Source organism: Dama dama, chromosome 33 (genome assembly GCF_033118175.1).
Source record: "Dama dama isolate Ldn47 chromosome 33, ASM3311817v1, whole genome shotgun sequence".
Classification (NCBI taxonomy): domain Eukaryota; kingdom Metazoa; phylum Chordata; class Mammalia; order Artiodactyla; family Cervidae; genus Dama; species Dama dama.
The window spans coordinates 8,332,115-8,344,830 of NC_083713.1; the positions used below are offsets into that span (position 1 = coordinate 8,332,115).

Sequence of the window (12,716 nt, forward strand, 5' to 3'; positions counted from 1 at the left end):
CAATGTTGTCTCTGGCTGACTGACAGAACTGAGATCACCCACTGTGTTCAGAAAATCTTTGTATTTTGAATTGTTCTCTATGAAGCCACCAGAACACCCTAGATTTGCCATGCGTAGCAACAAAGAACTACCCACTTGTGCACGCATGCACACGCACACACACACAGAGTTAGACGTCCACCTTAACACCAGCTCCAGAGAAACCTGCCTACCAGAACACACACACACACACACACACACCCCTAAACACAGACACCGAATCCAGTAGGATTCCTTTAAAATTATCCTTCCATCACTTTGAAGACAAGAGGCGCAGGGCTCCTGAAACTGACGATGAGGCGCGCAGGCCCCTTACTTGCAGGCGTCCCTGACGTCCGTGTGGCTGGCCGTGTACAGCATCCTGTCTGCAGCCGGTCCAGCCGAAGGGACCAGAGCGAGGTGGGGGTCGAGGCTTCACATTTGATAGTGGTCTTGTCATCTCGTACCTCTTCCCGTAAAGCTGGCAGCTGAGGGAATGAGGCAAATGTAAAATTGGGTAACAACAGACTGTGTCAAATCTGTGAATCTGGAGCCCTGTGAATCTGGAGGTCTAAGGAGAGGCTGGCAGCTGGTCACGTGCAGTGGCTGTCCCCATGTCGGCGCTTCTGTCATCGAATGTGCCGTTGCTGCTCTAGTGTGACCGCCCCCACCCCCACCCCGGGTGGCAGGGACCCCCATGTGGCAGCCCCCAGGCTCGCTCTCTCTGGATCATCCACCCTCTAGAAGTTTCCCCAGACCCTGAGTAGGAGTGGGCGCTGCTGCGGGAGTGAGTGTGTGTGTCCTCCAGCCCGTGTGATGTTCCACGACTGACCGCACTCTGGGTTTACACGCTTCCTCCCGCGCTCCTGGGACCCGGCAGCGTGGCGGGAACGCAGAGGCTGGACTCCGCCACACTCAGGACTCACTCCTGCTGAGCTTCGGGGTGAGCACAGGCCGGCCTGGTCCCGAGGGGGCACGGAGGCCACGCCCTGGGAGTGGAGGGTCGGCGGGTCTCCGGAGGTCGGCCCTGGAGAGCCCTCAGCGGCAGAGAACGTGACCTTGGCGCCCCGCTGCCGCAGGAGTGGTCAGACCACGGCCCGAGGCTCCCTAGCGTCCCTGGGCACGGGTGTCCCTCCCACCGCGGCAGTGCAATCTTTAATCTGTTACTACTTGTTATATGGACCTGAAGAGATTTCATTACAGGGTTTTTCATTAGTGAAAAATTCATGCATACCAGAGAGAAAATATTTTAGAATTTAATGTTTCTTATCTTTATGTAAACTTATGACTTCATTTAGATAGATACTTATTCTTGTATATTCAGGCTATAAATATCCTTTCAGATCAATTCATCTTCTGATACCTGATTTTAGTCTTTCAAATGAATGTACTGTACTGCTTGTCTGTATAAAGCCTATGAACAAACATAGGGCTTTTGTAAATGATGCATTTATTGTCATTATTCTTGTTTGATTTTTAAATGATAAACCATGAGAGAAGGGGTTTTCCTGCGATTGTAAAACCATCATGACACGGTGTGCATTATCCTTCCAGAATGTAACCAAGCTCTCCAACAATCACTCTGAAATGAGCAAACTTAATTTCAACCAATGGTCGCATTTTAACGACTGACCTAAACTGTACTTTTTCCAGCAAGAAATGCTTTTTGTCTGCAGCGTGAAGTGATGTAAAAGTACGGGTGTTGAGTGTGAGCTTCTACTGAAATCTGGGCTGAAAGTATGACTAGAAGAAGCCTATGACAATCTCTCCCACAACCTGGCCTCTGTGGACCCGGATCCCTCCTCTCCACTGAGACTCTTCCGGGACCAATCGCGATGCCCTGCGCCCGCTGCGGAGCCGATGTGCTGGATGGTGAAGGAGCCACATCCCCGACAGACAGACAGCATGATGCAGCTCTGACAAAGGCCTCCTTTTTCTTCTGTAAACCATCTTTTTACATCTGTTTGTAAACTTGTTTAAAGAATGGATCTAGGCATACACTTTTAGATTTTGATGACATAGCCATTCTGGATTGTATAAGTAGCAAATGTAACTTTTACTTGTTCAGTGGCACATTAAAAAAGCCAGCAAGAGATGCGTTCAGATCACGGTGTGTTATTTATGATGCCGCTGATAGCTTGGTAGACAGAGACGGCATGTCTCTTTACATGTGGGTAGTGCCTTCAGTTTACCTGTACAGTTCATTGTTACCATTCTGTTTTTCTGTTAATATTTTGTGAACTTCCTGAATATGTGAGAAAGTACATACAGTTTACTTTGGAACAATTTTTATCACAGTATTATTTATTGCTTTCTTTCAATAAAGTACTGAAGCCAAATTTCCCACTGCCACTTAAGAGTGCCGAGGGAAAGCTGGACTCTCCCTGAGAACAGGCCAGAGCTGGTAATGGGAGCCCGTGTCATCACATGGACATTCTGGTAAGAGAAACGGATGGAGAGAATGGAAAGGCTAGAAGGCGGAAGTATAGGTGTCCCCAAAGGATGACCGACGGGGTGTTCATGCCCTTGGATCCGGAGACAAGAGGCTCCATCACTTCAGCATCTTCGGGGCCAGGGCCCCTCTGCTGCAGAGGCGAGGGCAGCGGGCCGAGGGTGGGAAGAGAGTGCAGGTGACAAGGCTCACCGAGGGTGCCCTGGCGGGCTGGCCAGGGGAATGCACTAGGGAGTGTGCGTGTGCACGCTTGTGTGTGGGAGCTTTCTATGTCAATTTAGTCAACACTCTTTATTATTCATATACCCACAGAAAGAAGAAGGTAGCAAGGCGAGGTGGGAGGGAGATTCAAGAGGGATGGGACATACGCACACCTAGAGCTAATTCATGTTGATTTACGGCAGAAATCAAACCAATATTGCACAGCAATTATGCTTCACAAAGAAAGAACATACAAAGGCGGTCAGGAAAGTATGAAAAAAAGATTTCTCATAGAGATTTTTTTTTTTATTTCTCATAGAGATTTATAATCACAACTCTGCGTACATCTGGGAGCAGGCTGCCCACCATCATCAGATCGCCCCACAGCATCAGACATTCCTTCCCAGCATGAGGCCCTAGTCCACCATCAGACCCTAGTGCAACATCAGACACTCGCCCAGCAACAGGCCCTTCCGCAGCATCAGACCCTAGTCTAGCATCAGAAGTCCCCCCTCAGCATGAAGCCCTAGTCCAGCATCAGACACTCGGCCAGCAGCAGGCTGTCCCCGAGCTTCTGACCCTAGTCTAGCACAAGATGTTCTCCTCAGCATCAGACGTATCCCCTCAACATCTGGCCCTAGTCCAGCATCAGACCCTCCCCCAGCATCAGGCCCTAGTCCAGCATCAGATTTTCCCCCTCCCCGCCCCAGCGTCAGGCCTTCCTCCCCCAGCATCAGGCCCTAGTCCAGCATCAGACCACAGTGCAACATCAGACAGTTGCCCAGCAACAGGCCCTCCCCCAGCATCAGACCCTAGTCTAGCATCAGACATTCCCCCAGCCTCAGACCCTAGTCCAGCATCAGAAGTCCCCCCTCAGCATGAAGCCCTAGTCCAGCATCAGACACTCAGCCAGCAACAGGCTCTCCCCGAGCTTCTGACCCTAGTCTAGAACAAGACGTTCTCCCCAGCATCAGACGTACCCCCTCAATATCCGGCCCTAGTCCAGCATCAGACCCTCCCCCAGCATCAGGCCCTAGACCAGCATCAGGCCCTAGTCCAGCATCAGATTTTCCCCCTCCGCGCCCCAGCATCAGGCCCTCCTCCCCCAGCATCAGGCCCTAGTCCAGCATCAGAAGTTCCCCCCACCCCAGCCTTAGGCCCTAGCCCAGCATCAGGCCCTCCCCAGCATCAGACCATAGTGCAACATCAGACAGTCGCCCAGAAACAGGCCCTCCCCCAGCATCAGACCCTAGTCTAGCATCAGACATTCCCCCAGCCTCAGACCCTAGTCTAGCATCAGACATTCCCCCAGCCTCAGACCCTAGTCCAGCATCAGAAGTCCCCCCCCCCCCAGCATGAGGCCCTAGTCCAGCATCAGACACTCGGCCAGCAACAGGCTCTCCCCGAGCTTCTGACCCTAGTCTAGCACAAGACGTTCTCCCCAGCATCAGACGTACCCCCTCAACATCTGGCCCTAGTCCAGCGTCAAGCCCTCCCCCAGAATCAGGCATGGCAGCCCCACTTGTCTGATCCTCCTCAGCACACTCAGGCAGCCCCCGAGCAGCAGGACAACAGCTCTTGCAGGAGGTGCATCTGTAGGAATCACCTGCGGAGCAGCAGCAGCTGGGGTCTGTTTCAGGTCAAGGAGTGGCGAGGGGGCACTTGTGCAGGAGGCAGCGGTGCTGTGGGCACGCTCCCCAGCTCTGCTTCTCCCCGTGGGGGCTCTGCTCTCCTGCTCTCTCACGGGCCCCAGGGCAGTGTCCTTCCAGATTCACGGTCGCCTTGATATCTCAAGCCCAAGTCCTGAGTTGCGTCCCAGTCCGGCTAGGCAGAGGCCTGGGAACACCCATGCTCAGGGGCTGAAAGGATCCCAGGGGGACAGCCAGGCCCCAGCGGGTGGCGGGGCAGGGGACGAGGGTGGCCGCCCACAGAGGGCCCCGCAGCAGCACTGCAAGGACAGCAGCGATGCCTCAGCTCACTCGGGGACGCTGCCGGCCTAGCACTCAGAGATGTAACCGCCGGCAGCAGCTCTGGGGACGCAGGAAGCCCGGTGAGTGACACCACGCCACTCAGGCCGTGTGCGTGGGCACTGCTGACCACGGCCTCGGTTTTCATTCTGGTTCCAACTGTCCCTCCAAGGGCTGACGGGCTCCTCTTCCGAACGGCACACTTGTTTTCTTTATGTGGGTGAAGGCGTCCCTGCTTGTTTCTGTCCGCACTGTTGTCGCTCATCGTGTGGTTTCCTCGTTACAACCTGTGCTTGCTGCTCTTCCAGTTTAACTTAGGAGCAGCCCTTCTTTTCTGCATCAGCGTTCACGGGGCCTTTCCAGGTGGCGCGAGCTGTAAAGGTCCTGCCTGCCAATGTGAGAGATAACGAGATGTGGGTTGGATCCCTGGGTCAAGAAGATGCCCTGGAGGAGGGCATGGCAGCCCACTCCAGCATTCTTGCCTGGAGAATCCCATGGACAGAGGAGCTAGTGGGCTACACTCCCTGGGGTCGCAAAGAGTCAGACACGACCGAAGCAGTTTAGCACACACTCAGGCTTTAGTTCAGTCGCTCAGTTGTGTCCGACTCTTTGGCACTCCGTGGACTGCAGCACTCCGGGCTTTGCTGTCCTTCACTATCTCCTGGAGTTTGCTCAAACTCAAGGCCATTGAGTCAGGGACGCCATAGAACCATCTCATTCCCGTTGCATCCACCAGAGCGGGGGCTGGGGCTCGGCAAAGTGCACGGTCCCACTGCCTGGGTGTGCACCTGCCCTCACCACTCCCTGACCGCGTGACCATCACTGTGTCCTCCTCTGTAAATTGGGAGGTGGCAGCCCCTGCTTGGGAAGGGGGACGCCCAGCATCTGGCATATAATCAATGCACCTTCCATCTCAGCGTTGTCTTTACTAAGACTAGGGATAGCATTGAATAATCTGCTCCTTTTTCTCTCTTGTGTCTTAACTGTGGTCCAGACCACATCTTGTTTCACTTACCCCTGGGTGTATATCCCACACCCAGCACAAACAAGACACTCTACAAATATCTGGCTGAAGAGGCAGGAACATACCCTGTCCTCAAGGAGATGAAGCCGAGAGAGATGGGGGCCTAATGGTAACACTGTGTGGTGAGGAGACCCCAGGAGGACCTGCGTGACTGTGTGGTGGGGCGTGGGCCATGGGCAGAGCCCCTGAGGAGCTCCTGGGGATGAGGAAGGTGGCAGGAAGGAGGAGGAGGGCCGTTCCTTGTGCGATGTCCAGAGATTGGACCTCACCCCTCACTGATGAGCACTTAGGCCATTTCCAAACACTTGTCAGTGTTCTGGAGGAAAGAATCATTGCCCAGCTCCTACTCAATCAACTTCATAGAATAGGTTTCTAGCGTTGGAGTATAAACATCTGCTTTATTCATTCCATGCTTCGTTCATCCACCCATCGAGCCAGCCATCTCTTCAACCATCCACACACACTCACTAGTCCATATTCCACCCACTCATGAATTCCGTCCACCCATCAAGCCAGATATCTGTTCATCCATGCATCCACTCACTAATCCATCCATCCATCCATCCACTCACTAATCCATCCATCCATCCCTCTACACATAATTCATCCACCCATCCACTCATTAACTCATCAGATCATCTTGGACCCACCGAGAAGACGGATGCCTCCTCCGCTCCTGCTCCCAGGAGGACCCCGAGCGTGAGTGACAGGAGCCTCGTGGGGCAGCGGGGGAGACACAGAAGGGACATGCCTGCAGGCCCTCCTCCCTCTCAACGGGGAAGCACCCACCTGGTCCTAAGGCCTCCCTGCCGGGAGTCCAGGCCGGCCCTTTTACTTCTTGCCAAACAAGCGGCCGATGCAGGACCTGATGCCCTTCTTCTTCGCGGCTTTGTGCAGCGAGTCCTGGCTGATGGTGCTGCTGCTGGGGTTGCCCCCGGGGCCGTCCTGAGAGCCGGTCGAGCTTCGGGGAGAGAGAAGGACCTTTAACCGGCGCCCTCATGTAAACACACAACCCTCCTCAAGATCTATTGTTAGAACCGGCCACCCAGCAACACCCGCACCTCAACCTCGAGCACACAGTGGAGGCTCCTTCACCAACCACACTCCACACAAGCAGTGCAGGCTCCCGGCCACAGACATCTGCCCCGGGAAGCTGAGAGTCTCTGACAGGAGTTCCCCCCGGGGAGGGCTTGACTCCAGGCCAGCTGGTGCAGAGGGCACTCCGACCCTCCCTCAGGGTCTCCGCTTGGCAGGTGACGAGGCTCCCAGAGAAGGCGAGCTCCCCTGCTCTGGGCAGCTCCCCCCACCTCCGCAGGGTGACCGTCCCCGGCCGTGGCAGCACAGCTGCTGGTCAGGAGACCACACGTGCCCTCCGTCGAGTGCTGCCTGGCTGAGGACGGGAGCTTAGCAGGCGGTGGTCTGAATGAGGACAGTGTCAGTCACTGCAGGGGATGGAGTCTCCTGAGAGGAGACCCTTGAGGAAAAGGGAGGGACCCTCAAGAGGGAACCCGAGAGGCACGGGGCCGTCACCCTCAGGAACGCGCCCCGGGCGGGGCAGACCTCTAGCAAGAGCAGGAAGAAAGCTCCCACAGCGGGGTCAATCGTAGAGATGGACGTTTTCTAAAATCAGCAAGGCCACTGAGCTCTTCTCACCCAGCACCTGAAGTTCACCACTAAACACAGACACCGAACCCAGTGGGATTCCTTTAAAGACATCCTTCTAACTCTTTCAAGAGAAGAGGCGCAGGGCTCCTGAAACTGACGACGAGGCGCGCAGGCCCCTTACTTGCGGGCGTCCCTGACGTCCTCGGGGCCGGCCGCGCGCAGCGCCCCCGTGTGCAGCCGGTCCAGCCGAAGGGACCGTGGCGAGGCAGGGCTCGAGGTTCCACCTTTGATGCTGGTCTCGTCGTCTTCTTCCTCTTCCATTAAAGCTGGCAGCTGAGTGAGACAGGTGTAAAATGGCAGTGTAAAACTGGCTAACGATAGACTGTGTCAGAAAAGGCAACCTCACAGGCTTTACATTATAACCGGAAACTTATTTGTAAATCTATTTGCTATGCTTTCCTCCAAGTACAAAAAAAAACAAAAAACAAGCAAACAAAAAACCACCCTTGTTCCAGCTTAGTGCCATCGTACAGGACTGTCTTGTTCAAGAGAAGCGGGGCGTGGGGCAGCGAGAGCACCCGACTGAGTGCAGACACCCTGGACGGGAGCCTCCCTGAAGCCGGGCTCCGCCCTCCCTGGAATCCAGCGACCAGATGGCCCCGCCGGGCAGGACAGCAGAGCGACGCCAGCACCGTGAACCCTGCATGGCATGAACCGCCCTGATGAAAGCACTCTGCTCATCGCCAGATGCTGCTCAGAAGCACCACCAGCAAGAGGAAGAAGCCTCTCAGCAAAGGCGTCCAGACCCTTCTGTTTGAAGGAGCAAAGGACACAGCTTGTGCCACCACCCAAGATCATTGGTAGTGAGGATGCAGCCTACTGGAGCCCAGGACAACAGGGGAAAGACAGAAAAGGTACCTCACCTGGCATGCGAACACCACGTGTCTGGCTCGTATTCCTCAGTAACGGACAGACTGGGGGCTAACACTGAAGTGCTCACTCGCAGTTCCAGTGTACTTTGCTCACTGTGGTTTACATAGAGCACCCCTAGGTCTTCACTCAGAGATGACCTTGTATGAGACTAGAGGGGTGGGATGGGGAGGGAGATGGGAGGGAGGATCAAAAGGGAAGGGGTATATGTATACCCATGGGTGAGTCACGCTGAGGTTTGACAGAAAAGAACACAATTCTGTAAAGCAATTATCCTTCAATTAAAACATAAACCAATTTAAAAAACAAAAAAAAGATGTTTCTCCTGGAGTCCCAGCTTTTCCGCTGGTCCTGGGTGTGAGGACAGGAAAGACAGTGGTGGTAACAGTGTGGGGAACAGATTAACCCCTTCAGGGTCCAGCCAGGTCTCACTAGTACATTTGGGTGTGTGGTTAAGCCAGGGGAAGTTTCAGGAAACAGGCACGGCAAGTATTTTTGTAAACAATGAGTGTCTTGTTTTAACCAACTAACCTGTGCCTTTGTAGTGGGATTCTCTAAAGAATACTGATCCACTGCAGCCCCACAGGAGCTTGGTGACAACAAAGTGACTCAGTGCAAAATACAGCTGAGCCCGTTCAACAGCAGCTGGGTAAACTATGCACCCTCCCCTGATCTCCAACAAGAACCCTCAGGCAACAGAAGGCTACAGAGGCTAGAAATTATCCCCACGGAACTGAACAGGGATCAGTCTCAAATTCAAGTTACAATAAGCCTTTATAAAAATCAGAAAACAACAGAAAGAGTGGGAAGTGACACGCCTGGGTTGACCGTGGACTCAGGGGAGACAAACACCTGCCTCAAACTCAGAGACCGCGGCCAGCCCCTTCCCCGGGCCTCCTCCTGAGGAAGGCCTCTGGGTCCCCAGCCTGGCTGCCTGCCCCCAGGAGGGAAGCCCGCCCCCCTGGTGCCCACGTGACTAGGATGGGCAGGACGGTGTCCTCACGTAACAGGAGGACACAGCAGGCCACAGAGCCGGTGAGCGGCACACCCAGGTCACCAGCCCCAGGGCACAGTGCTGCTCCGCAGGGCCCAGCAGAAGGGCTCCCGGGCACTGAGCTGCGTGAACTGGAGCGCGGCTGCCCGAGTCCTGCGGGAAGGTCCCAGGAGTGGTCGGTCAGCGGGCTGGGAGCGGGAGAGGGACAAGGACGGCCAGCCCTCGGGGCACTGGACTCAACAACAGGGGCTCATCCAAGGGACCCGAGGGGAGAGGCAGCGAGCTCCCTCCTGATGCTCCCTCCTTCAGGGATGCTGTGAGGGACACGAGGGCCTCTGGAGGAAAGGGGGCTGGATGGCAGCAGGGTTAAGTGTCCAGGCTCTCATCAGACCAGTCCGCACCACACTGCTGGGTGTGCAAGCCTGGGCACGGGGCCCGGCCTCTCTCAGCCTCAGTGTCCACGTCTGCTGACTGGGGATGACAGCAGCCTGGCCCTCACCTGGGTGTCTGCCAGATGAGATGACAGGCTCGGAAAGCACTCGCCACGCTGCCTGGCACACAGAGGCTCCTGCACACTGCTACCCCCGTCATTAGACTGGCTTCCCCCAAAGCTACCACCTTCGGCTCGGATTCAGCCGTTTCTTTGAATAACACACTGAGCGGAAATTCCACCGTGGTCCAGACGTTAGGACTTGGCACTCTCACTGCCGGGACACCGGCCTGGTCCCTGGTTGGGGAACTAAGATCCCATAAGCTGTGCAGCACGGCCAAAAAATAACTGAAGAAAATTTTAAAAATAATCCTATGTCTATTATAAATAAGCATGAGTTGATTAGAAGGTAAACAAGTGGGAGAAAGGCAAACTGTTACAAGAGTCCCCGAATGACCTATTACCAAGAGAACCATCAGCATATTTCAACTGGTGGATGAGTTTCAAAACTTCCATTAAAATGTCAATTATTCACCAGTACATAACCACATAATGTTCATTCATGTAACACGATAAGGACTCTTTAATACTTCACAGAGAAACAAACGCATGCTATATTATTAAATAGTTAACCTTTCGACGATGCTTCCTTAACTCACTAGGCTGAAAGATGCATGCAAAGAAATGAACAGAAACCAGATTGATTGCAACTCTGATGCTAAAAATGCAAGAAGCGTCACAGGCAAATACAGTAAAGCAAACATGACGGCAAACATAGAAGTGAGATGAAGACTTAGAGAACATGGAGCTGGAAACAGAGCATATTTTTAACCACAGAAGCGAAATGAGCTATTCAAGGTTTACTAGAGAAACACTATAAGTTATTACTCAGGAGATACCATTCTATTACAATATCATGATTTATTAAAGCAGAGCATTCTGGTCAGCAAAGGGCCTTAAGAGTTGTCTGTTCTCAGCCAAAATTTGCTATAAGTTAGTTTCCCTTAATAGAAAACACGTTATACTTTAAAGTAGTAATTTCACTGATTAGGAAGTTACCATAATACCTATTTTAAACCTGAACAAATCTAACCACCTATTGGACATTAATGTAAAATCCTTACCTAGAACTTGATATAAAACTTCTCAGAATAAATCCATTAAAGCAGGCATCCCATGAAAATCTGTAAGGAAAGCTAGCATAATAGCAAGTGGAGTCTTCACATCTTATGAACCATAAAAGATACTTTGTACAAGAGTCTAGGAGAGACATTAACCATGCAAAAACTGAGCAGATTTACCGTCTAAACTCCAAGCATCAACACCGAAAGGATATTGGGTCAAAAGACCATTAATTCTACGTTTAGAGGAGCATTTCTTCATGGAAGCATAATCTCATTTATGATTACACAGGTTATGTAGTGCATGATCCACCTACACAATGCTTCTAACTCTATAGCGATACACTAACTTTAACTTACTGCTATGCAGGAAAAACACCATTTAATGGGACACGAAGACAAAGCACAAACCAGACTAACGGGACACAGCATTGATATGACCAGAGCAAGGGGGAGGATGGCGGAGGGGAGATGGATGTGTGAACTACAGCCTCCGGTGGGGGGGATGGGAGGCTGGAGTCTGGATTGATGATGGCTAAACAGGCAACAGGATGAGTCAGGAAATCAAAACCAATGATGAAAGCAGACACGCCATCAGAAAACTGCACAAGGAGAAAATATTCAGAACTGTTCTTTTACAAATACTCGGAAAGAAATCAAGCATGAAACCACAGAGCAATCGTCCAAGAATTTTAAATATCAACTACTTAGACAATGATACAATTATAAAAGCAGTGTGTCAACAGACCACAAAATGGACCAGTTACCACTTCACATGCATCTAAAATGACCCACAGTTAATTTAATTCTATGCTAACAACGCAGCTCACAGGAAATGGGTGGTAACAGAAAAAAGGGATAATACAAGTGCAGTTTCAAGGCAGAGTGTTGTACACGTGATTCACGGGGTAAACAGCAGTGCACTCAGAAACCGAGGCTATACACGAAAGAAAGCCGGCACATGTGCTTTAGAGCCGCACACTCTGTCACCAGAAGCCCGAGGGCGTCATCCCGTGTTGAGACGCGGAAGAGTGAGGCAGCCCGACTTCTTCCCTGGGGCTCTGGGGCACCGGGCCTTTAACTGGTTTCATGCGCACAGCTGGCCTGAGGGAGCAGCCAGGCCCGTCAGCAAGCGGACCAGTTCAGAGTCGGTTTTCTTGCCCCGTATGCCCTGCACCCTGCAGCCATTCGTCCCCAATGGAACATGTGCTGCGCGGCTTTCACTCGCCATGAGGGCAGCCTATGGTTACTTTCACGAGGCTGTCTGCTCCCTGACCACAGAAACTGACCTGCCGCTGCCGTGCCCAGCAAGGGCCAGGCCCACCGCTCCAGAGGCAGTCTCTGGCTGAGTTCATGATGGCGTGCTAAGCCGGTGGTCCAAATATCAAGACGGATTGGTCCCTGTGCCATTAGGGAATGATTAAAGACCAGGCAGTTTTAAAAGTCTTAGACCTCTGAGCATAGCAATTGTACCTGATTTTCTTCTGGGGAGAACGAGAAAAAACAAAGAAAGAAAAACGGTGTGCTCGGGGAGGCATGCGGCAGGGAGGAGGCAGGCACATACCGGAGTCAGGACGCCCAGCCGGTCTCCCTGGAGCGCTGGGCTGTGCCGCCCCCTTCGGGGCGGGGAGCGCTCTCTGCTGGGCGGGCAGGAGCCGGCAAGTGAGGAGGCAGGACACAGGTTGAGGGAGCTCAGGGACTTTAAACGCCGAAGGCTGCCTAAGCGCGCCCCGCCCGCCCTGCTGTCAGTCTCCTCGGCCCGCTGCTCCGAGCTCTCCTTCTCCTCCTGGATCCACCTAAAAGAGAGCAAAACTCGTCAGCTGCCCTCGTCAGCACAGGACCGTGTCTGGACAACAAATTTGGGCTGGCATTCTGTGTCACGATGAGCAAATTCCGGGAACATCTGCTCATTTCACATCTCGGCTAAAAGGTTCGACTTTCCCTCTTTTGAATATTCTCAAACTTGGAATAACT

At 53.0% G+C, this 12,716-nt stretch overlaps 1 protein-coding gene across 1 annotated transcript in view; it reads right to left on the reverse strand.

The window, feature by feature from the left end:
• Nucleotides 1-12,716, reverse strand: part of LOC133050741 (liprin-alpha-1-like) — a 46,994-nt gene that overhangs the window by 19,152 nt on the left and 15,126 nt on the right. Inside the window, 7 exon segments of the mRNA XM_061134996.1 lie at nucleotides 356-404; nucleotides 851-1,088; nucleotides 6,313-6,338; nucleotides 6,452-6,478; nucleotides 6,481-6,623; nucleotides 7,449-7,600; nucleotides 12,307-12,538. Of these exon segments, the coding sequence (XP_060990979.1) occupies nucleotides 356-404; nucleotides 851-1,088; nucleotides 6,313-6,338; nucleotides 6,452-6,478; nucleotides 6,481-6,623; nucleotides 7,449-7,600; nucleotides 12,307-12,538 (867 nt within the window).